The sequence below is a fragment of the Cicer arietinum genome, chromosome 5, assembly GCF_000331145.2.
Source record: "Cicer arietinum cultivar CDC Frontier isolate Library 1 chromosome 5, Cicar.CDCFrontier_v2.0, whole genome shotgun sequence".
In the NCBI taxonomy this organism is placed as follows: domain Eukaryota; kingdom Viridiplantae; phylum Streptophyta; class Magnoliopsida; order Fabales; family Fabaceae; genus Cicer; species Cicer arietinum.
Window position 1 is genome coordinate 44,332,446 of NC_021164.2, and position 26,740 is coordinate 44,359,185.

The 26,740-nt window shown below is 31.2% G+C and overlaps 2 protein-coding genes across 4 annotated transcripts; both read right to left on the reverse strand.

Moving 5' to 3' along the window:
* Nucleotides 1–1,625: 1,625 nt before the first annotated feature.
* LOC101501878 (E3 ubiquitin ligase PQT3-like) lies at nucleotides 1,626–8,724 on the reverse strand. 2 transcript variants are annotated; one of them, XM_004513171.4, is made up of 15 exons: nucleotides 8,036–8,724; nucleotides 7,684–7,780; nucleotides 7,387–7,468; nucleotides 7,133–7,299; nucleotides 6,560–6,636; nucleotides 6,397–6,453; nucleotides 6,137–6,293; nucleotides 5,915–6,063; nucleotides 5,558–5,722; nucleotides 5,166–5,465; nucleotides 5,031–5,081; nucleotides 4,601–4,865; nucleotides 4,318–4,440; nucleotides 3,806–3,881; nucleotides 1,626–2,270 (listed from the first exon to the last, which is right to left on the reverse strand). In XM_004513171.4, the coding sequence occupies exons 1-15, from the start codon at nucleotides 8,199–8,201 to the stop codon at nucleotides 1,770–1,772; spliced, it is 2,433 nt and encodes an 810-aa protein (XP_004513228.2). In that variant the 5' UTR covers nucleotides 8,202–8,724; the 3' UTR covers nucleotides 1,626–1,769. The 2 variants fall into 2 exon arrangements, with proteins under 2 accessions (XP_004513228.2, XP_004513229.1); XM_004513172.4 differs by lacking the exon at nucleotides 7,684–7,780 and having other exon boundaries at nucleotides 8,036–8,177.
* Nucleotides 8,725–18,689: 9,965 nt separating this feature from the next.
* LOC101502422 (uncharacterized) lies at nucleotides 18,690–23,197 on the reverse strand. Of its 2 annotated transcripts, none has more exons than XM_073369384.1 (6): nucleotides 22,858–23,197; nucleotides 22,406–22,704; nucleotides 21,673–22,348; nucleotides 21,366–21,565; nucleotides 20,561–20,802; nucleotides 18,690–20,177 (listed from the first exon to the last, which is right to left on the reverse strand). In XM_073369384.1, the coding sequence occupies exons 2-6, from the start codon at nucleotides 22,675–22,677 to the stop codon at nucleotides 19,132–19,134; spliced, it is 2,436 nt and encodes an 811-aa protein (XP_073225485.1). In that variant the 5' UTR covers nucleotides 22,678–22,704; nucleotides 22,858–23,197; the 3' UTR covers nucleotides 18,690–19,131. The 2 variants fall into 2 exon arrangements, with proteins under 2 accessions (XP_073225485.1, XP_004513230.1); XM_004513173.4 differs by having other exon boundaries at nucleotides 21,673–22,324; nucleotides 22,858–23,196.
* Between the last annotated feature and the right edge of the window lie 3,543 nt (nucleotides 23,198–26,740).

Below are 26,740 nucleotides of genomic sequence, written 5' to 3' on the forward strand. Positions count from 1 at the left end.
TATTTGTGTCAAGTATAATTTACATAGTAATATAATGATTGTATGATACTTGATTCGTGAAAAATTCTTTTAACTATATCAATGAAAACTATTTCCTGAATGTATATTTTATATAGTAAATTATAAATATTATATTTTTTATTTAAAATTTTGTCTAAAAGAAATTGAAGAACCCCAGTACTAATGAAATATTTTTTATTTATTAATTGATTAAGGATATATATTTTCTAATATATGATTTATACAGTAAATTAATTGTTATATCATAATTTTTTATTTAAAAGTTATTTAAGATATATATTATTAATGAAATGTATATTTTTTTTAATTAATTTATTTATAAAAATTAATCTTTTAATTATATGATTTGAGATAAACTTTATTTTTTATCTCCTCCTATGATACATCTTCATCACACTTAAGAATTATAACGAAAATTATAAATAATATATTATAATATTTTTTAAATTTTTATATAGATAATATTTAATAAATATGTTACTATCTTTTATTTAATTGATTAATGAAAATCGTTTTTTAACTAATTAATTTAATTGAGTTAATTTTAGTCTAGAAGAATGCATTGAAAGTTGATAGAAGTGGACAAAGAAAAGTTGCTTTCCCTTGTGTAGTCTAATCAAATTGAACTCAATCTATATCGTTTTGTGTAATAACTGAAAAAGCTAAACAAGGCTTCTGTGGTAAGATGCAAGGAAAGTTGAGTAAAATAATTTCATTTATATATATGACTTTTCATACATATAAGATGAGTGTTATACAAAAACAAAAAAGTTTAAAGCAACCCCTCATTGACAGTTTTTTATTTATTTAAATAATGGTGGATTCTGAAGATAGCCCAATCTAAAATATAGAGAAGACTTTCAAAGCACAACTTTTAAATAATTTCACTTTTGTCAATGAAAAAAAATAATTTCCACAAAAAATAATTTCCACAAAAAATAATTAATTTATAATCTAGTGAGTATGAAAATTTATATTCTTGAAATTGTAACTTGGGTCAAAATAGTTGTTGAAATTTGTGAATTAAAAAATATCTTATAACTATCAAATATTAATCAAGTTCTTCACTAAGTTGTTTTTTATATGAGATAGTCAAAATAGTTGTTGAAATTTGTGAATTAAAAAATATCTTAAAACTATCAAATATTAATCAAGTTTTTTACTAAGTTTTTTTTATGTGAAATATTTTAATGTAGTTGTGTAATTAAATATATAATTTATTTACATAAATTCTTCACTAATTTGCAAATTAAATTTTATTATCTCAAAAAAATAATATGCAAAATTGGAATTATACATAGATTAACTACACAAAAGTTAAATGTTTCAAGAAAAATAATCCATAGAAGTTGATATGAGATCATGAGATACCAATATATAGCCTATTTTAATTAGTATTTTACAATTTAAAAAATATGTTTATAAATTAATAAAATTTAGTGACTAATTTAGTTAATATTTATAATTTTAAAGATTAATATACTTATTCCCTCATTATAATTTATCATTTACCTAAAATATCACTTCTAGAAAAAAAAATGAAAAAAAAAAAAAAGCAATTGGACAGACATCAAGAAAGAAAAAAGGAGACGAAATTTGAAGCATAAGATAAAACATATAATGACTTCATTTCATAGAAAAACATAAAATTACAAGGGCGAGTTAATTGTAAGGAGAAGAAGTTCCAATAAGTATTTTAAACTTTTCAAGTATGGGTAGAGATGCGTTAATTCTAATACAAGTCTTCTTCACCTATGCTTCCGCTCTCTCGAATCCACCGACTCATACCTAGGCCGCCTCCTTTTGAAATGCCTTTCATCGTCACTACAATCGTAGTCAGACACGGGATCACTCTTTCTCACTTCGTAATAACCGTTTGAGACATGCGGTATCGAAGCAGTGCCTGATTGGGAAGAACCGCTAAGCTTTTTCTTCTTTGTTTTGGGTTCATCCTCGAGTGGGAAGCTTATGCGTGAGAAGATGCTGCTTTTCTGTTTGCGATCAGCCGCTGATGCGTTCGATGTGCTTTTCGAGACTGGTTCAGGTGATTTTCGGAATGAGGAGGATTCTGATCGGTGGTTATGGTGGTGGCGCTCGTGCTCGTAGTCACGGTCGCGTTCGGAGTGGTGCTCCAATTTTCTTTTGGTAGAACGTGGTGGTTCCGCCTCAAGGCGAGATCTATCTGGCGAGGGTCGGCGACGTTGTTGATGGGAAATGGAGTAGCCACTAGATGACGGTGGATTTGACTTCTGCAAACAGAAAAAGAAAAGTGTCGTTAAATTTATTTAACCTTTTCGGTAAATTTTGAAACAAAAAAACCCATTGGATAAATTAAAAAGAATAATAGGGCACATCATCCGTATTATGAGACGACCCTATGAAAATTTAATAGTGTTAATGTAAATGTCTTCTTGTTTTTACAAATTATTTGGTTGTTTAAAACTAGTGGTTTTCAATATTGAACATAAGATAGAACACATTATTGTTACACCAAAATATATCATAGTTGACTACGTGATTTTGTTGTATAGTTGGTTCAGAGGGTTAAAAATAGATATTATAGGAAAATCTTGGAAAATATTTTTGATTCAATTATTAAAGTTTGTGTTAATTTTACCATTTAATAAAAATATAAAAAACTTTTAAAATAAACAACTGTTTACATATTTAAAAACAATAAAAAAATCAAAAACTATTTTATTATATTTAAAAAAACATTAAAAATATAAAACAAAATATTTTTACAAGATAAACGGCCCTTAGATGATCTACCTAAAACTATTTCAATACGTGATCACTTATTAACTTATGTAATTTCATAAATTTTTTATTAATGTAAAATTTGTCACACTCATTCTAGAGGTTCAAGAAAAAATTTAAAAATTAAAGATTGGAATCCTCTCCTTTCATCTTTCCATCTCCTTCAAGCAATAGTATAAGAGAGAGAAAACCGATAAGTAATAATAAAATCAATAGAGAGAGAGAGAGAGAATGCAAGTGAGAGGTAGAGATATATTAGTGAAGTAGAAGAAGGAGATGATGATCCAATTTCAAAAAGTACAAAACTAAATCATCGCCATCTACTTTCGATTCATCTATTATCATCCAAATCCAATCGATCCAAGAAGACAGCATAGAGTCTATTTGATTTTTAGGGGTTGTGGACGAACAAGGGGCTTGAAAAGTTTGGCAATTTGAAAAGGATGAAAAACTTAATAGTGATAAAGTTACATAAATGTCATTATGATTCACCTAATGTGGTAATCATAATTAACTAGAGATATGTCATGTTTTCAAATAAAAATAAACCGATTCTAAGCTTTATTAATGGAGGACCATTTGTTACCCATTAAAAGATTGATTAAAAGGTTACCCATCAAATCATGTCCATAAAAACCATGGTCTGCATAAATTATCACGAGATTTAGGAAGAATTAAGATTTATAACAGCACTGCACCATTTTCATATGCCGCAATGCACCTATCGAATTTTTGTTATCATCGTTATCGTTTAACCAATTTTAAACCATTTGTCTCACAACACCGGCGTAGCTACCCCAATCATTCCATAAACAACCACGGTATAACTTGATAGACAAATATTTTTATCAATTAAATGAAACCCAAAAAGTAATTGCCAAAGACTACTATAATTAAAGCACAAATAATAAATGGGATTATCTGAGGTATCTGGCCAAACTTTTGGTAGAAAACCCACACAAATTAAATGGAATATAAAAGTCCACAGAGAGAGCTGAAAATTAAGACAATAGAAAGCACGTACTGTTTTTGATTTCATTGAAGAAACATCCCCAACACTGCTCACCTCCCTACCCAATTCTGGATCTTTGGAGAAGTCCCTGTTCCATGTAGGAAACAAACTCATTAAAAGCAATAAGACATTAAACACAGTTATCTCAACATGCAAAAAGAGCCATGATAACATTGGTCATGCATTCACAACATGTTATCTCATAAAGAAAAATGTCTTGTCTAAATCAGTGTTTCACAATTATTTGAGCGAAATCCACAACATAACCAACCCCCCCAGTCTATTTTATCACGAGGGGAAAAAGGGTGATATAATTAATTCACTCTAGAATAATAAATTTCCAAATACTCAATACCCCACTGCCAGGAAAAAAGGAGATAGAAACTTCATATACAAAAGCTTAGATGAAATGTTTCTATATTAGAACAGTACAAATGTTCGACTTTCAAGTTAAAACTCTATCAAACTGTTAAACATGCATATCAGAACAAAGCAAAGCCACCCAAGCAAAGTTCCATTTATACCTTTCACCCCATCTCTCATTTTCATGCTTCCTCCTCATATTATTAGCTTTCCGAGCTTCAAACTCATCTCTATTTATAACTGGAGGAGGAACATTCATCCCTCTATTGAAGTCAGCAAAATCCCTGGATACAGTCATAATGGTTATTATATAACAATATGGCATTAAGTATCAATCTATAGAGTTTATGTGTGTGTGTGTCTGAGAGAGAAAGAGCAAATGAGGGGAGACATGTGATAGCAGAAGAAGGGATGTAGTTTAATTTTGGCAAGCATATATCATACCTATGAGGTGGAACAGCAGGCATCATGTAACCTTGCATGCCAAATGGGTCTTGAGGCATACCACCTGCAAATGGCATATCAAAGGGGCCTAGACCATAACCCATCATTTGCATTTGCATTTGCATTGGACCAGGATATGGTGCCATAAATCCATCCATACAAGGTTGCATGCCATTCCAGTATGAATTATAGCTGGGAGGTGGTGGACCCATTGGCATCATATAGTTCTCAGCCCCAAGATCATGTGGGGTTTTCCATTGAAAATCTGCATGATAAATAAAAATTATTCAAAGCTATTACTGGACTAAAAATCTTTATATTGCACTGGTTCACTAAATATTCCCACGGTAATGCAGTATGTAAAACCAGATCCAAAAAAAATTACAGATACTAATAATAGCGTCAAACAAATCTAAAATAACAGATTTACCATTTGCAGGAGGAGCCATAGTACGAACTTTCTTCTTTTTCTTTTTCTTTCCTGCAAATTTAAAAATAAAATGATCATGCCATCAACAGAAAATCAACAAAGAACACAGAATTATATAGCAGCATTCTACATTACCTGCATCCATAGGGACCACTTTTTGCTGCACTTCTTCTTCAACCAGTTTAGCACTTCCTTGTGAGGCTGGTTCCTTCACACTCATAGACTCATGAGTAGCTTCAGACACATCAGCAGCTCTAGGGATTGTTACTTGCTCTGATGTCTGCTGTGGAGCAGAAACAGCGTTTCTCTCATCAGCTATTTCCTGTATATTCTTCAACCCTTCATTAACAGGTGAAACTTTTGGTCCTCCCTTGGAAGTAGCAGATGAAGTTGGAGACGGAACCTTAGGCTGTGTACAACGAGAAGACTCCATATCTGAAAAATAAAAAATAAAAAATGTATATCTTAACAAATTTATAGCCAATAATAGTGCCAAGTAAGATCCAAATCACGAGTGATTCAATCACCTTGAACTTGATAAGTGCTCCCAGCATTTTCAGTACTGCTGTTGCCTGACTCCAATATGCGATTGATGGCATCTCTCAGTGTCTTATTTGGTAAAAGATCATCAGCAAGAATATTCGTTGCACTACATACGCACGCAGACTTGGACATAATATAGTCCCTAATACCTGAAAATATTTTAGAAGATAACAAATCACTTCAATATAAAATTTCTACACAATATAGTTCACAGAAAAGGTTGCAGAGAATTTCAATAACTAAAATGTTCAGTACTTGCTTAATGAAGAGGAGCTGTAAAGACATATTAGTATCATACTCAAAATCTGAAACCATATTTACTACAGAACGTTAAAACATACATTTGTCACAGAAGCTTTTAAAACAGCACTTGCTTGTCAATACAGCATCTTTCATGACATTATTGCACAAGGGGCAGTGGAGCTCAGGTGGTAGATCCCCAACTGATCGCGTAGAAGGCAACCCTTCCATTTCTTTCTCAAAAGCAGCCCTGTTTGCAAGGAAAACATGAAACTCAATTTCATGTCTACATACAGATTTGACAAGAATTAAGATGTACTCACTCATTTGGCTTCAAAACAGCTACTGAACCATTTAGTAAAGCATAGGAACCTTGTGGATTTACCATCAGCATAGATCTAGGAATACCAGTAGGTTGCCTGACTTTTTTTATGTCAAAATTTGAATCACCATTTGTAGGGCAATGCTGAATGAAATGTCCTACACAAATATGATAAGAGAAAAGTGAGCCAAATAAACTGACACCAATATCTTGTGTTCTGTAAGCAGAGGAGCTTTATGAAGTTCAGAAATATGAACATACCAGGCACCTTGCATCTGTGACATACATAGCCTTCTGGAGGTGTTTTTCGCTCCAACCCTGCAAGACCCCGGCAAGTATATAAGCATGAGTGCATGAACATATTAATATGTGTATTCAAACCACATAACCCGTAAATATTTAGAGAATAGAGAAAGAGAATCACCAAAACCACGTCCACCCCCCATCCGTCCACCCATGCCCCGTCGAAAACCTCTACCAGCACCAAAGTCTGAACTTTGACTGCATGCAAAAATAAAAAGTCAACATAAAACATCATAAAGCCTAGAACTTAGAGCATTTTCACCAAAAGAAAATCGCATTTGACATGTGGAAGGAAATCTTTGTAAGGAATTACATATTGTTAGACTATGTTTGGATTTGATGGAATAAAGGGAATCAGAATGGAATAACATTAGTTGTCATTGTTCGGATGGAACCTAATTTGTTGTATCAAATACCTCTAATTCGATTTCCAAACATATTTTATAGTGTAATTTTATCCCATTACATAGCTTTGGCTTCATCCACTTCACCCATTATTAGATATCTAAACTTAGCATTAGTTAGGTAAGGAAAAAGGAAAAACTATTCCAATACACATTTTGAGAATTGAGGAATCTCCATTTCCTCTGGAAGAGATGGCAATCCCCATTCTTGATTATACTTGTAATTCCATTATTCGTTGATTACATGCACCAAACAAAACAACAAAAGAAAAAGATGATAATCTACTCACTTTTGCCAATCCAGGGCCGGGGTATCAATCAAGGCCTTAATCTTACTTTCTTCGTCAGCTTGGTTAGTAGAAGGAGCCTCTGGAATCATGTTGGTGGATTGAACAGGTAGTTGGTCAGGTATTGAATATAAATCATTGCCAAATTCATCCCAATCCAAATTTTCGGGCTGTTCAATGGAATGAAGTTTCAGTTTCTAGGGAATGCATCTGAATTGTTTATCAACAAACAAGACAAAAAGAAACAAGGAACTTACATATTTCATGGCAGATGTATCATCTGTGGGTAAACTACTGTAGTCAGGTTCAGTTTCCACCATCTTATTTTCCACCTTTTGTCTGCAAATACAAAAAAATAGTGGCAACTCAAGTTCACGGTTTATTTCGCAAATGAACAGTGCAATTCCAAATTTTGCCACAATATATGGAAATCACAGACAACGGGAATGATAAACCTACGACAGCCCATTTTGAAAAAACATAGATACACAACACAATGCATGATCAATGGTTAAAAATTCAACAGTAACAAGATTAGAGGTTTGAGATAGTACTGTAGTTCGGTAATAATTGGTAAACGAGGCCGTCCTGGAACCCGGCGAATTAAGACTGAAGTATTTTTAGGAATCAACATTTCTTCGTCAAGATAATCTGAAATTTCAAGAGACGGGTCAAACTATAAAACTGGTATTTCATGAAGCCTAACATACGAACAACCATATTACAAATTTTGTTTGCGTACTTCTAATATACAACTAGATCGCAGTTTCGATGCCTTTTATTTGAAAGTTTTGTTTTTATTTCCGAAAACAAATTTACGATTAAACACCAAATTGAAACCCTAAAATATATGCAAACATTATTAACCCTAATCAAGAAAGTAGTTAAATCAAAATGCGAACCGACCTTCATTGGTCTGGGCGTTGGTAACCATTAGGTCGAAATCAGTACCCCTTCCTAAATGCTTGGATACAAAAATATTTTGTTTCAATGTACCAACAGAGATGAAAGGACCGTCCATGGGAATTGAATCATAATCTTTTGCGCTCTTAAATTTATAATACACCGCCATCGTAAAAATTACTCTTTCTATTAACACAAACAAGATAATCCAATTGCTTTTGAAATTGAAACAAAAATAATGAAATTGAAACTCAAATCAAATCAAACAGTACAGTATATCAAACAAAAAGCTCTTTTTTTCTCTTTTCAACCACAACAATGAAACTAAATCTACAATTCTTCACAAGAGACTTCAGATTCCTTCCCGTGAGCCCCAGAGTGACACTATCATCATCCAAAATCAGTCGAATCGGTGAAGCGAATCCCTCTCAAATCAGAAACCGCTAGAGTTAGGATTTGTTGAATGGATGAACAAGGAGATTTGTTCGTTTTGAAGCAACTTGCCTTCGGAATCGGAACAGACTTCTCTTATCAGCGAAGTAGAAACCTTGAAAGGAGAACTCTTTTCCGCTTCTTTCTTGCGGCAGCCACGTAAAATCAGAAGCAATCAGAGAGAATGAAACAGGAAGTTGGAAGCGCTTGTAGGAATATCTAGGGCGATAGTTTGGACGAGAGAATGAAAATTGAGGGTATTGTGTGGGTGAGGGGATATATATACGGATAGCCAGATCCATTGGGTACCTGCAAAAAAAGCCCATGATCCATTGGGTACCTGTAAAAAAAAGCCCGTGAATATTATTATTATTATTATTATTATTATTATTATTATTATTATTATTATTATTATTATTATTATTATTATTATTATTATTATTATTATTATTATTAATTTTTATTTTAAATAATTTAGAGATTTTTTAGAAAATGACTTTTTTTTTGTAAAATAATTTTTAATTTGTCCGCATACAATTTTATAAAAATGATTTTTTTAAAACTACAAAATTATCATAACATAAAAATGATTTTCCAGAAAACATAGTTGTTTGAAAAATATTTTTTAAATATATGATTTTTCTAAATACATGTTTCTCTTATGTATCTCTATCTCCCCCTCCTATCTCTATCTACTATCTCTCATTCTCTAGTATCTCTCTACATCTCTTTTTTATCCTAAGCAAATCAATGAATTTAGGTAATCAATTTCATAATTTTCGGATACTCCTAAAAAATAAACATATAAATAAATCATACCACAAAAATATACAAGTAATAGATTTTGAAGGTTATGTTCTAATATTAAGAATTGGACCCTTAATAATAAGAAAAGTGCAACTTTAATAATTAAAAAAATTGGAAAAATAAATTTTAGTCCCTATACACATGTCAAGCTACATGATGCTCTACCAATACCAATTTACATATGTTCTACTCATGTCAATTTACATATGTTCTACCTTACCAATTTACATGATTCTCTACACATACCAATGTACATGATGTATATATATTAGACTCAAATTAGACTAAAAGTAATGCCAATGTTGGTTTCTATAACATAATTAACACTATGAGTGTTATGGCATGCCTCTATGATCATGCAAAGGACTTTGTTTCAGCTTCGACTTCTTGGAGCATGTCGCTTATTCGTGTTAATGAAGGTAAGGCAACAACTTTACTTGGTGCAATTATAAGGGTCTCTAACCTAGCGATCTCATGTGTTTTTAATTAGTGAAATCACTTTTAAAATTTTTGAATAATAATTAAAATGCTGAAAATAAAATGATAATACTGAAAACATAATTAAAATTAACAAATCAAGAATTAAGGAAAATTGACCATTAAAGTTTCCTCTATGCTTAATAGCTCAATAACAGTTGAAGTTTTCCATTAGTGGCAGATGTCAAGAGAGGATTAATGTTTAAAATATGTGTGGAAATAAGTTTTGTGTTTAAGGAAAGGAAATGTTTTTTTTTATCACTTGTTGGTAGAAATACTAACTAATTTCTAAAGAGATGACTCAAAATAGAGGTAAAGCTTATTTATGGTGGCATTCTCCTACTCAAATTCAAGAATCAAGATGAATTAGTGTTTTAAGAATAATAAATATGAGTTTCACTCAAAATGCTCAAAGATGGTTTCCTTCCAGTGCATACAAGATCACACTCATAGACAAGAACAAACAAGAGCTCAAGATTGTGAGTCTTCGGACAAAAATTGATGAGATGAAGGTTGGTTTATTCAAAATCTATGTAAGATGTAAGAAGAAATATGATAGATACCTTAAATACTTCTAAGAAACACACTTATTCACACTGCAAAATTATGTTTTGCATTGCGATGTGAAGCTTGGTATTGGAAAAATTGTTTCAGATTGCACTGCGACTTGTACATGTCGCAATGCGAGACCAAAGAAAGATATCGGGTTTTGGAAAATGGCTTGTTGCACTACGAGACTATGTCTTTGCATATGACGAGATATAGTTCATATCTTGGAATGATGGTTTTTCGCACTGTGAGGTTATTTCCTCGCAATACGATGCGAACCAGGATTTTAAAAATCTTAAGTTAAAAGTAAGTATGAGCATAAATATACAAATAGAAATCATAATACTTATCTACATATATTTTAAGACACTTTTAATGTCAAAATTAATCTTTAAAATATTATTTAATTAATAAAATATTTTATCATAAAAATTAGAGTGCCACACCTGTAATAGTGCTCATTTAGGAGTGACCTAAGACGACAAAGAGAAAAAGATATCATGTGATGAATTTTTAGACATCGGAGAATGATATCTTGTACCTTTGTGACAGTTCAAAGACCACGTGAATTGTATGCATATTATTAAGTCATGAATGACCATCTTATGTGTGTGGGGGAAGCACAATATTAAGCCTAATAGTGATTATCAACACACTTGAATCTTAGGACAATACACCAAACCATGGGAGTATTCGTGTGGAGGATTCTTATGCGGTTTAGGAAAGTCTTCTAATATTGAGAGCTATCATTAAATGCACAATTACTTTGACCAAATGCTTACATGAGTCTCAAGTTTAGTCTAGTAGGCCTATGCGGACAAGACTTATATATGTTACATCTAACCACCGAAGGTGGCATAGAGTTGTGTCTCCTAATCAAATATATGATATAGCATTGCGTAATGAACATGTATTCTTTATTGTGTTGATAGCTACCAATTGTCCATGATATCTAGTGTATGTTGTAATTGATTTGCTAGTGTATTATATGTAGTTACAATTATGTCGTATTTATTTGTGTAAGTTTTTCTTACCTTATCATACTTAAAACATGTTTCAAATACTCACCTCATTCATGATTGTGTTTGGCGTTTATTATCATTTACGTCTCACATGCTACATGTGACAATTAGCATTTGGCGTTGAGGATGATACTCTTCTTTTGAAGAATGTTATTTATTTGTATTATAAATATTTTAAAGTACATTATTTTTATTTTGAGATTTTCCATTGTGATGAGATAAACTATTTCCATTTTACAATTTAACTATGATTCACATTGTGAGAATTTGTTCTTTCTATTTTTGGGAATTTAAGCATGTATTGTTTTGTATTTTATTAAAGATAATTAGTAAGTGTTATGTGAAAAGGTTGTAATGTCCTTTACTTTGAAAAAGTTTTTGAAAATTCTTATTTACGCAGGTCATAATCTAATTAAATAAACTATTACTAACAGCATTCTTTTTTGTGGTTTAAGATGTAAAAAGAAATGGCATCTCAAAAAACTTTATAACCTCCTTAAAAAATATATTATAATCTCATGACAAAAATCATTATCAAACAATTCTACTTTAATTAATAACATACTCAAGCATTCACATTCGCAGTGGTTAATCTTCACAATTTGACAACAATCTAGTTTGAGAAACCTGTTTTTAATATGCAATTAACCATTAATTACTTGATAATACCTATAATAAATTATTGAGAAAAAATCGGTACATTATGTAAATAATTAAAAATAAGATTTGAAAAACAAGTAGTAATAGAAAAATAAAGTAAAAGTTTTATTTTTGGAATTATAATTATTTCATCAAGTTAATATTATAATTATTTCCATTTTTATGTAAAAGATATACAAAATTTTAAATTTGACTAATTAATTATGTACTCATTATAATGTCCTTTACCTTGAAAAGGTTATAATTTATTGTTATACTAATTTTAATTATAATAAACATATTATAATTATTCTCATTTTTATTTAAAAATTTAATTACAGTTTTGATTTATTTATTTAAATAATTTTTAAATTTTAGTTCTCCAATTTTATTAAGTTCTATAATTAGACTCATCATCTTTTTTATGTTTATGTGATACATTTTAATATGATGTGATATTTATAAATTTAATAAATTATTTTCATGCTAGATTATATTTAAATATATAAATAATTTTGCAAAATAAAATAATATTTGAATATTAAAAATTGTTTTAAAAAATCAAATAGCAAAAAACCAATGAAGCACAAAAAATTACTTATAAAACCAAAAAAATACAAAAAATACAAAAAAAAAATACAGAAAATTACAACTGAAAAACCAGTAAAAAAAGAGCTGCAAAAAGAACTCAAAAGAAAGATGATCAACTAATGAATCTGAAAGATCTGCTCAACAAAATCATACCAGAAAGAGATGAAGCACAAGAGAAATTTCAAAGACTTTTCTAGGAGAAACTACTTTTCCACCAAAATCAACAAAAACAAAAAATCCTATTTATGGAATTTTAAAGACGAAAACGCGAGGCATATACAGATTTTGTCTCCTCCATCTCCGCACCCGACTAATCGAGAAAAACTCGCATTCGTCTCCGTTTTATATCAAGTGTAAAATTTATGCATCATCTATGTCCATAACGGGTTCAAATTTCTCCGTTCACACTCACACTCATTCATATATATATATATATATATATATATATAATAATAATTAATATAATAAAATAATTATTATTATACAATAATAAAATTTAAAAATATTTTTATAGAGATAAGATTATAATTTTTAATACTGAAAAAAATACTAAGTATATTCAATATATATATGTATAAAAAAGCCATATTTCTTTCCACTTAGAGAAGTTGTTTTCATTGGTCAAAACAAATATATATGTAAGAGCTAAAGGGGATTTAAGGTAGAAACTGGGTTCTTAGGGATAAATGAGTTTTTTGTTTGTTTTCCCTTTTGACAAGCTTCACACATAATTTCAGTTTTCTAACTACGCTTAGGTAGACCTCTAACTAGTTGAAGTTTATTTAGTTTTGAAATTAATCTAAGGTTTGCATGACCTAATCTTTGTGCCAAATTAGTTTATCTTCATTTACTGACATAAGACACTTAACCTCTTGTTTCTCTAGACTAACAGGTCTATCTTATAAATATTGTTTTGCCTTTGACCTGTAAAGAGTACAGATCTATCCTTCTGACTAATTGCCTTGCATGTTTTTTGATTGAATATAATATCATAATTATTATCACTTAACAGTCTAATACTTAATAAATTATACTTAAGACACTTTTAACAAACAAGACATCTTTAGTAGAAGGGGAAATACCATTACCAACTGTACCTTGACCAGCGATCTAGTCTTTTTGCTTTCCTCTAAAGATCATTGTGTCTCCTTTACTCAAAGTTAGTTCTTCGAAAATAGACTTTTCTCTCGTCATATTTCGCGAGCATCCACTATCCAGGTACCATGATTGGTATTTTAACTTGATTGCTGAGGACATATGCAACAAGGATAATTTTGTTCTTAGGTACCCAAATTTGGTTTGGTCCTGGTTTGTTAGTCTTGAAAGGTTTCTTGTCTTTCTTTGTATTTAACATGGGACAAGATAATTTGAAGTGACCTTTCTTACTGCAAAAAGTTCACAAGACATAAGAGGGAATAGGTTTTGGTTCAATTACAGTTTCTTCATGTCATATACCTCTTTTACCATTTCTACTAATTCCATAAATCATATAAGCATATTTGCTTCTTTACATACCATTAGCAAGAAAATCTCGAAATAATTGTTAATGCTTATCAGAGTTACCTATGGTATTTCCAATTAATGTTGAACTATGATTGCTTTTTAGAGTTAGATTTTTAGCCTTAAGTTCAACAATATTAGTTTTTAGATTTTCATTTTCTGTTTTAAGTTCAATAATATCAGTTTTTAGAGTTGCATAATTTGTTTTAAGTTTAGTAATATCAGTTTTCATATTTGCATTCTCTATTTTAAGTTCAGTAATATCAGTTTTCATATTTGCATTTTCTGTTTTAAATTCAGTACTTTGATTCTTTAAAACATTAAAGTTTTCAATTAGATTTATATTTTCTTTCCTAAGTGTTTTCAATTTTAAAGATAATTTGTGATTATTATTTAAAAAATCATTTACAACAGTAATTAAATCATATCGAGTAAATTCAGAAAATACTTCAATTTCTTCATCTGCTGATTCACTTCTAGAGTCAGAATCTATGTTGGATCCAGAGACAGAGTTGGTATGAGCCATCATAGCCAAATCTACTTGTTCATTGTCAGATGATTCCTCAGAATCATCCCATGTAGCCATCATACTCTTCTTCTTGGGTCTAGAATCTTTCCTTTGGTGTTTCCCTTTCTCCCTTTTTGAACATTCTGACTTGACATGTCCAAGTTCATTGCATCCATAGCAGATAATGTTTTTCTTGTCATATTTATCATCATTCCCTCTGTTGGATTGCTTGGAATATCTTTGAGGGAAATTTATTCTTTCTATTGTGCCACATCTTTCAAATTTTTCTGGTTATGAAAGCAATATCCTATTCCTTTGAGTTCATATTCTAATTATCTGAATCACTATCATATGATTCTGATGTTGCCTTTAGAACCTTCTTCTGCTTAGATTTGAAGGCCAGAGTCTTGTTCTTCTTCTTGGGATCATCTTCTTCAAGCTCAATTTCATGTGATCTGAGAAAACATATTAATTCTTCTAACTTTCGAGTATTCAGATCCTTTGCTCCCTGAATGACAGTGATCTTAGGTCTCCACTTGCTTGTCAGACTCCTAAGAATTTTCTTCATATGATCAATAGTAGTATAACTCTTCTCAAGTCCCTTTAATCCTGAGACCAGGATGTGTAATCTGGAAAACATTGTTTCAATGTCTTCATCTTCTTCCATCTTGAGCAACTCATACTTTTTGACTAGGAGGTTGGCCTTTGCTTCTTGGACTTGCTTGCTTCCTTCAGTTCACAAACTCCTTGAAGGTGATTGCATTTATCATGAATGTTCTGGACTTATGATGCATCTGGTACATCTTCTAATCAGCATTCATCTCCTTTCTTAGAATTTCAATACCATCAGTATTCTTCAGAGCAATATAACCATATTCCACCAAGTCCAAAAGTTCAAGATCTTGTGAAATATAGAAACTTCTCACTCCGTCTTTCCAATGCTCAAAATGTTCTCCATCAAACAGGATGTGGTCTGTTGATGTTTCCTCTAGTAGCTTCTTCACTGAATCCAAACATATTGAACCCTTGGATCTTTTCTCAAACACTGTAAAGTGCTCAGTCTTGAGATTGATCTCTAACGCCAATTGAAGGTGCAAACACGAGAAAGGGGTTGAATTGTGTTTGCCAAAGTTGACAACTTTTTGATAATTTATAAATAAATAAAAAATTATTTTGGTTTTGGTGACTTACTTGGAGTAGAAGCTATCAGTTCATAAATAGCAAGCAATGAAAGTATAAATAATTTGACACGTAGATTTATCCTGGTTCACCACTAACTTGGCTACATCCAGTCTCCTCATTTAGAAGGCTTTAATCCGCTAATTCAAATACCTTGAATTACAAAGAACCTGATCCTCCCATTCAGTCTTCTCAAACAGCATGTCAACCATAAACTTTTGAGGAACTAACCACCTTGACACTACAAGTCAAATCTTCTCCTAACAACCTGACAGCCCCAGATTGAAGAAGGAACTAAACCACTATCGGGTTGAATATAAAAGATTGGAACTTGAGTAGTTGCTTATAACAAAGCTGATAATAATAATAACTTTCACACTCTAAGAAAAGAACACTCGGAAAATATTTCTAACCTGAACAAGTTTTTCTCTCTTTGAACTCTAAGATGAATTAAGAACTTTGAGCTTGAGTTACTAATTTCTGTTTTTCGATACTTTTCTCTTTCATCCTTGAGTGTCTATTTATAGTGAAAATTTGGGCTTCAATTTAGTCCTTCTTTATTTCTGAAGTGTATCTTGTTCAAATTGATTCTATTTCTATTTTGTGTAGATTGAGTTTGTAAATTCTTCAGATTGATTTTGTTTCTATTTTGTGTAGATTGAGTTTGTAAATTCTTCTTCAAATCACGATCAAATCTTAATTAAATCTTCTTCAAATCTTGACCATATATTGTTTTCAACTTGGCCTAAAAAAATTTTCAATTGTAAATTTGAATCAAATCTTATTTTAGATTTTCTTCAAAAACATGAACTTATTTCATACTCTTTAAAGTCAAATATATTGTTCTCATAAAATACTTGAATTAGCATCAAAACTCTAAATGTAAAACTAACTCGGTTCCAACACAACTTTCTCCTTCTTAAGCAACAACTTTCTCCATTTCTTTAGCAATATTTTGTTATCATAAAATTCAACCTTTGAAGTGTGCAACAAATCTCCTTCTTATACTCATTAATTGAAATATTAACTTCATAAGTTTTTTTGCACTAAAAACCTAGTAGATTTTACCAATTTGACTTATTTTATCATCTCATGATCAATATGCAAATATCATAAATAAATGAATAAATAAGAAGAAATTAACATCAAAATTATAAAATAAAATAAAATAAAAATAAATTTATCAGATTTCAATTCAAATATAAAAAAAATAAAATTATCTTTTTCTCTCGATGAATTTGAACTCATTAATATTCTCTCCAAGTTAGTGAACCAAACCAAATAAAAAAGTACAAACTTATCAACAACACAAATTTGTTGCAATAATTATATCATTGCAATAACTTCAGCATATATATGCAACTCTAATCTAACTCTACACTGTCCATCCGCATATATATAAATATAAACAAAACAAAAATTCAATACATGAGAAAAGAAACACATGCAAAATCTTAGTTGCATGTGTTGTCAAATTGTGGCGGCAAGTTACCAAAATCAGCTGTAGAACAGTTGTAACTTGTAACGGACCTTCAATTTATTTTGAATAAGGGTTGTTGCTTGTATGGACTTTATATATACTATACTATCAAGGTTTATGTATAACTATAAATTGGTATTTTCAGAAATTAATTAAATTATAATTAAATGATTGAATGGTTATTTTATTACCGTTGTCAAATAATATTTATTCACAACAACAGGTTTGAAATAATAGTTGAATGGCTATTATATTTATTATATTAGTATTTGGAATGTATAGAATTACTTTTCTTTAAAAATAATTAATTAAAAAAAATAGTTGTGAATCATTGAAAGGTTGCTCATCAGCTCGTGGTCGCAAGATAAAGCAGTCGTGACAAGATATGGGGGCAAGTTATGTCTTACGTAGATGTGACACATGACAAAATGCTTCATGAGTAACATGTAAGAAATATGTCATTAAAAAGTTATTAATAAATACATATTATTATTTATTGATTGATATTTATATGGAAAAAAGAGATAAGCACGAGTAAAACAGTTTTAGGTTGACTATAATCATTCCATTTTAATATATAATCATTCTACTTTAATTTCAATGATATGGCATAGAAAAATAAATAATTTTTATTGATCATATATATATATATATATATATCTCGAACGTAACAATTCTTATAATTATTATAAGAAACGAGAATTTTATTTTCAACAACGAAATAAAAAAACAACTATATTTAATATTTGAGAGAAGGATTCAAGCTTCATTTCACCACCAGAGTATTTGTGAGATAAAAATGGTAGAGTTCTTATACACTTTTTAAAAATTCCCATTTCTCACAATAAAATAAATTTCTCACCAAGTGCATTTAATATATATATATATATTAAGAGTTGCTAATATACACACATTTGAAGTATAGATGGTGTATCTTAGCAAGTAAACACTTGAAAATAAACTCCATTATCTCTTTTCAAAACACTAGTTATGAAATTGTATTATTGTAACTTGAATCTTTAAACCTAACTACTTTTTATTTTGAACTAAGAACCTGATCTCATATCCGTCTTCTGTCTCAACAAATACCTTTTGCACTAATATTGGAACCCCCCTTTCAAATTGGCAAAATTTATAAGCATCAAAACCAAAGTGCTAAACAACTTGTCCAATTTCACACGTCATTCATAAAAGAGCAATTTTAAATTATCAACATTTTTCTCCACTCAATTTTCCTTTTTGGAAAAGCAGTTGAGACTCAAAGTTAATCACATATCTTTAACATAGTAACCGAATAAAATTTCAAATTACAATAAAACCTATCCACTTAAAATTGTTTTCAAATACAAAAAATGGATATTTTTGTCCAAATATAAAGTGTGTATGTTAGCAATCCCTATTTTAAAAGCAATATAAATAATTTACAAATATAAAGTGTGTATATTACAAATTTACAAATTTAATGTCCGCAAATTAGTCAGAAGAGTCCTTAATATATAAGAATAATTCTATAAAGAATGAGGCCATGTATTTACAATGTAATTAGGTACAGTAAATTTAGCTAATCAGCTCAAAATTTTCGTTACTTTATAACACAAAATTGAATACACATAGTATCCATTTGTAGTTTAAGGAAGATCAATTCAGCTATTGTTCTGATAAAGTTTCAGTGCCACCAACAGCTTCCTGCAGGCTCTAATAACCTCACCATACCAAAATTGTATTTAGAATTAGGCATGTAATGATTGAGGGTTGGAGATTTTAAAGTAATTAATTGCCTAACTGATGAATTTATTGGCACTGTATTCATTCATGCTCTTATTTTATGTATTTGATTCCAAGTTCAAATCCTCCTCGATTGTTCCTGCATTTTCAAGTGGCTTTGGAAGCATTATTGACACCATTCTGAAATGTTTCACAATGCTTCAGATGCCTCCATTGTTGAGGGGATGTCTAAGTGTGTGGGATCCACATCCATAACATTATCCTTGCAAATATCTTCATCAATCTTATTCAAAACAGCGCCATTTTCAGAGGATGAAATCTCATTTCCTTTAGTAGTCAAACCCATCTTTTTTTTCTCTAGCGCGTTATTACTTGAAACTGTCTCATTTTCATCAACAGAGTACAATCCAGAAGAATGAACACAAATTGATGGTGGGTCAACATCCATGTCATCATGTAAATTGTTATCTCCAGCAACACACTCATCATCATCCCGAGATGAAATACCATCGCCGACAAGCCTCTTACAAACTAAGGCTTGATCATGGGCTGGTGAAGCTACCGCAGAGCTCTCTTGATGAATATCAACAATGATCCGTTTCTCATTAGGATCAACAGAAGTCCAAAGACTTTCTTTATCGAGCTGCATGTTTAACTGCTTCTGAACTGAAACTGCCAACGACACAGCATGATCACGAATTAAAGAATCAAAAGGTGGACAATGCAGCATGCTATTGAGCACCCTGTGATATTGAAATAAGCTGACAGATGGTTGAACGGAGCCTTGACTTCGGCAGATACTAAGAACTTTCAACATATGCTCACAAAGGTTGCCATCTTTTGCCCAACAACAATCACATATGCTCAACATTGAACCAGGGTTACATACAATATAAGCTTTATCTTGATCATGCTCGTCAGTAACCTTAGCACACCCGTCTTCCATTAAGACATTGATATCTGGAATCTTCAGTGCTTTGCGCCATGGTGTCAAACCACTTGTCCATTCGTTTTTCCAATATCGTGCAAAATCATCTTTATCTGAGTACTCATCAAGCCAAAAATAAGAATGGACTTTTGTACCTAGCTTGTCAACCAACCAATCAGCACGCTGATAAACATCGATGTCTTTCTCATTCAACAACCTGATCTTCAGTTGGTTGTGGTAAAATTCCATTGCTGCACAAGACTCCTCGCTAGCAAGAGGAAGTGTTCTAAGTGCATCAGCCCATGCTCCTGCCCCAAAGGATAAAAATAAGTCCAGTGTACATAACTTTCAATAACAACATTATGACATTGAAATAAACAGACAAATATCCAGCAAATATTATTCACAAGTACAAACTATTTAGTGGTTTTGCCCATCCCACAAGAGCAACAACTAAATATATTATTAAAATTTGTATAGCAATTTAGAGATGATAATATCAACTTAAGTCTAAGATAGAAGAAAAGAACAAAACTAAATTTTTGTTTAAAATTGAAATATAATTTTCATTATTTTCATAAATACATACAAATCTGCCCCAAAGGGCAATAAAAACAAACAAAACTATAACAGGTTGGGGACATACTAATATTCACAGTTTTATAAGAAAAAAAGATAATATTCTACTAACCCATTCTAGGATACCACGTGGCCTTGAAATAGTCCATAAAATTGGATTCATCGATGAAGTCCTCCACGAAATCTTCAAAGAGTGACACGGTTCCTTGGTGGCGGAAAATATTATCCATTATCCAGCCAAGCCGTTTGGATATCTTTATTTGCATACCAGCTTCCATATGCTTTATTATGTTTTTATGCCATAAATGTCGAACCCGCCAGAAACTTATCAATATTGAGCACTGAAACACATCCCTGAGAAATATATATGGAGTATAAATATTTATCAATAAATAAATTGCGAAAAATTGAATTGCTTTAAGTGATAAAGACAAACACAGGATCTCATAGTTCAGAATGCCAAATAAATTGCTATATTAAAATTTGAACCAGTCATCAGCACTGTCATAGAAGCAAACAAGGCAACACAATCTCAACGACAAAACCAGTGTTATCAAATGGCGACCAAAATTTGCGGATTTTGGCCTCTCCGCCATAGACTGCTACCCGCCATCGACAACACTGGACAAAACTATATTTTTTTATCCAATTCACCCATCCTTCACATGCATAGATTAGCTTCAATTTTTTAATAATCAGCCTCACGGGAAACACAAAAATGAAATGGTATGAGAAAAAAGCAGAGCACAGGAAGAAGTCGTTAGATAATCTGAACCAAGGAGAATCTATATTTATAATAATAAGCACATTCCATTGCAACCAACTTTTTGCACAATTATATGCAAAAGATTCATAATTCATAAACAGGCACCAATTGTTAATGAAACTATCAAACTTAATTGATATAATGAGCCCACCTGATTGCTAGGACATCATAATGTGGATCATCTACTATGAAGCCAGCGAGCTTCCACGTTGGATCTTTTGTGTGAACTCTATTATACAGCGCCCTCATCCATCGATGTGCATCCAAGCATGAAAACCTTGGTGTTAGTATCCAAGCCACAGGAATGGCCTTCTTGTCTGAGTTGAACACTAGAAGACTATGAACAGGGTACTGCATAAAATTCATTACCAATGTGCTTGATGTTAGTTTCTTTGAAACTCAATGAAAACAAAGTATTTCTGTTTACTTAAAATCAAGTGAGAAAGTTGCTAACAGACCTTCAATTTATTTGTACCAAAACTTGAATCAGAAGCAAGTAGACCACGGTTCCCAAACTTAATCATTTGTTGCAACTGCCACTCAGTTTGAATGCCCAAAATGAATGGATCAGATTCGGAGAAATCTTCATAAAAGAAAACATTACTCTGGTGGCTTTCAACCCACATACTGATACTAACAGAGTCATCAGCATCTAACTCATAAGTAGAACGACGGATCGCCCTCTCTTGACGTCGAACATATCGGTGAGTCAAAAGGTCATCACGGTTACATGGACCACCTTGTCTCTCAACTGATTCATTGTGTCTTTGCATAATGGTTTCCACAGAGACTCCAACATATAGAAGAGATAAAACCCGAAGTCGGAGATCTTCTGAAATATATGGGGCAAACATAGCACGTGTTCCAGCAGCCTTTTTATCCTGTGGACCGTGGCACGGCAAACCCTTCTTGTCCACATGCTTATCATCATTATATATGATCAGTGCTACCGAAGGTTCAGCTATGAGACGTTTGACAATGAAGTGACAGGTGCAACCTCGCTTGGTATTTGGTCTACCAGCATTTTTCTTCTTAGGAACATATGTAGTTCGACTTGGTCGTACAATTCCACCTTTTCTATGGTCATCTGGACCAAAAGAACACCAATACCTACACAGAAATGGAATAAAAAATCTACACTTCAACAGAATACAAAAACCAGATCACCAAATGAAGACATTTACAACTTACAAAATATACTCTAGTATGCCATCAACTTTTTGCTTGAAAGACGTCGATGGAGCCCGTCGACGTCTTGCTTCAACATGAAATCTTGTAGGACATTCTTTATTATTAGATTCACCCCTGACGAAATCATCTACTCTAGGAAATGGGATTAGGGCAACTCTATCTAATTTATCATGCCAACCTTCCACTTTCGACCAAACTATCTCGGCAGAAGAAATTTCTAAGGTGGGAGGATTTTGTACAGGAAGAGATAGAATCGCATCCCATCTAGCCATTGTCAATGAACGCTAAACGAAACTTTCCTGCAATAGATGGTTAAGATTTAAATGTCATTACCAATTGATTAAGCATTATTATTATAAGAAACCACAAGCACAGCACTATTTTGATTAACTTTCATTATCTAATGAATTCAAAGCGGTAGCCCTTGCATTTTGTTTTTTCATTTGACTGACCTCGTCAGTTTTGTTGTTTCACGTCGCAGTTGCAGTTTGAGGGTTTAAGAGAACACGCGGTTGCTGAAGGAATTGGAACGAGTTGGGGATGAGTGTACTAGGAGTCAGACTTGGGTTCTAGGATAAATGGTTGTGAAGCAATGATGAAACGCCGGTGAATGAAGGGATTGTTTCTTTCACCAAAAAAAAGTGAGAGGGGATTAGAAAGAGAATAATGGTTTTAGGGTTTGTGGTTGGTTGAGAAAGAAAGAGGACCTGAATTGGGTTCCTGGGTTCCTAATTCCTATAGTCGTACACTTGAGTTTGGAAAAAGCAATTATTATTATTTTTTTTTTGGAAAAGGTGAGAGGGAATGACAAAGGTATTCATACAAAATTAAGGGAATTGAAAATATTGGTGTTTTCTTTCTGTCTTTTCTATGGTTAAAATATTGGTACTCTATAAATTAATAAGAGATGGGTGCTATATTATGAATGACACGTTTGATATTTTTATATGGGTAATGTTTAAATTATTTTATTTTATTTATCAGTGATAAATATTTATTTATTATATATTTTTATTATTTATTAATTATAAATATGTATTTCGTATTTTATTTATAAGTAATAAATTTTTATTTAATATTTTTAATATATTAGTAGTAAATTTTTGTTTCATAATATTGTTGACAAATATTCGTTTCATTTTTATATATTAGTGACAAATATATGTTACGTAAATTTTTTGTTTATTATTAACAAATATGCCTTTCGTATTTTTTGATATAATTTATAATTGTAAGAAAGAAGAAAGAAAATAAATAAAAGACCAACAAATTTTATCCCTTCATTTTTTAATTTATCACGGATTAATCTTTGACTCATATATTCATGATTGTTTTTACTTTAGAAATCAATTATGTAGATGATAATTATTTTGCAGTTTTATGTGTAGATTTCGTTTTTGGTTGTTTAGTAGCTTTTTTATGTAGTATTTATTGTTTGATTTCCTTTTTGTTTTTTTTTTTCATTATGTATTTTTTTTTCAACTAAAAAACTAACAAAATATATTACCATTGAGTCCTTAAATAAAATAAAAGATCAAATTTTATATGAACAATGTTGTAATTTTGATAGTGTATATTTTTTTCTTATATTGATAATAAATTTCACTAGGGACCGATTTAAAATATGTTCGAGGTAATCGTGAGTTTCTAATTTTTAGTTTTGAAAATTAATTTTAAAACTAAAACATGTTCAAGTAAAATGAGACTCAGTTTGTTTTTTACTTAATTTCTAAACAATTTTTTCTCAAAACTCAAAATCAAAAAAATATGTTTTATAATTCTTGTTTTTTATTTTTGAATTAACATGTAACTTTCATTAGACATAAACATTCCTCCAACAATTATCGATCACCACCACCAACCATCACCATCGTCCACCTCCAACCACTTACCCCTGGCCATTGCCATCACCACTAACCACTCACATCCGACCATCGCCATCACTCCAACCACTACTGACGTTCAACCACTGCCACCCCTAACCTCCAACCACCCTATCCTATTACCGACCACTCACCTTCGACCGCTACTATCATCTCCAATCACCACCCACCCATCTCTACCAATTGCCAACATAACCAACCACCTACATCTGACAACCATCACCACCATCTTCGACCACTAACCACCCACATCTTACCAACGCTACCACCACTATCTCTAACACCCGCCATCACCACCGATCATCCACCTCTAACCATTTCCATCACCACCATCTCGAACATCCACCACCATCCACCACTACAATCATTGTCGGTCACACTCTGATCACCATCTTCAATATCAACTGTCTATTTTGACCATTACAGTCGGCTTCGACGACCAATCACTACTACCATAATTATATAAATTAAGTATTATTAAAGTTACTATAATTAAGTTAATTATAATTTTACAATATTTTAATTATTTTAAAATAATTAAAGTTAATGATTTTTAAATTTTTTTAATCTTTAATTATTTTTACTTTATACTTGGTGGATTCATAATGAGATACAGTAAAGAGAGTAATTTAATTCAAATAAAATAAAAATTGAAACTCAAATATGAATTAAAATTCATAACTGAAAATTGAAAACTCAAAACTAAAATTGAAAAACTCGTTTTAGTTTTTAAAAACTTTTAGAACATAAAACCAAAAATTACCTCAAATAGAGTCTTAGTGATGAAACAAAAATTTAGTTATGAGGTCAAAATTTCAGTCTCCAATTTAATCGTTAGTGTAATTGAAAATATTCAATATCCAAATTGATCACTAAAGGTGAAATTTTTAGTAGTGGTGATGCCTTCGGTGATGCTTTTTACTTTTGGACGTGAAATGATTTCAATTTTTTTTTTTTAATGTAAATTTATGTTGTTTTAAATAAATATAAATAATCAAATCAGAGTTGAAAATAGACTTTTTATTTATTACACCACTAAAAAAAATATGTATCAAACTACCGCCTTTTTAATCATGTAATAATATACCACTCATTTTAGATTTAATTTTTTGATAGATGAGAAATCGATTTGTTCAAAAACGATTTCTTAAGAATTTTTATTTTTAATATACAAGAGTGGAAAATCGGTATGATGGAAACCAAATTCTCACTGTTCTTTTTCTATAAAAATAATTGTTTTATTTAATTTAATTAATTATTTTATATTTTATGTAATTTTAATCAATCATTGATTTGTCTCTTGTAGTATGCGATGTTCAGTTGAGCCATGAAGTATTATCCTAAAGGAACAAAAGTTAATGTTGTTATAGACAACTTAAAAATAAAATTATGTGTGACGATATTTATAAAAAAAAAAAATACTATGTTGGTTACAATTATTTTCATCTCTGCATTTTTGAAAGTCCTCATGATGTTTTGTGATATATGTCGATTGTTGAAGACATGATGCCAATTGTTGTTTAGACACCTAACAACACTTTTAATTGACTCATGTCTATCTAAAATCATGCAGAGGTTTAGGTTAGGGTGACAAACATTCACAAACAACTGAGGAAGAAAAATTATGTATATGATGTTTCACCCTCAACAAGAGTGTATGCTATAGAAATGGGCCATCATGAGTGTTTGTCATTAGTAAGATTCCACAATATTTCCCATACAACTATGTTCCATCAACTAAAACAATTGACTCGTAGTGATCGAACTGTTTGATGCATGGTTGGAAACTTCAGAAGAAGCGGTAGAAGACAACTTTGCCAGGAACTACTTGACCATCCTCAATAAAGGATCGCACTTCAATATCGAATACAGTGCTTCAAAGATAATATTTGAAAGCAAGGATCCCCCTTAGAAGCTCCTTGTATGAGTCCTCCCAATTCTTGTATATTCTCTCGATAGCCTTTTGTTTTGCAATCCATGAAGTCCTATAGGTAGTGTATATGTCTATTGTGCTCGTATACGCGCAATCAACACTGAAACTAATATTGTGGGATTCACCTTCACCGTTTGTAGGTTGCTTTCACAAGTAAGAGTCAAGGAGTGTTGTCTATGATTTTGTGAAACCACCGCTGATGAACATGTGTGTGATCTTCCAGATGTATGATTTATTTCTATTCAAGATTTTACACCTCGATAGATAATTTTTATTTTTACAATGGACAATCCATATAGTGGTATCAAAGTGCGTTACCACAAAGTTCATAAAATTATGTATATGATATTATGTTATGCACTATATTTCCATATCTTTTGTGGGAAATGTCACCCCCACTTCGAGGTTTCTAAGGTATGGAATAAGGTAAGATTGAATTTGAGATATAAAATGAACAAATTCATCCTCAACGTAATTCATGTCGTCGGAGGCCACATTGAAAAAATGTGAGGGAGGGCC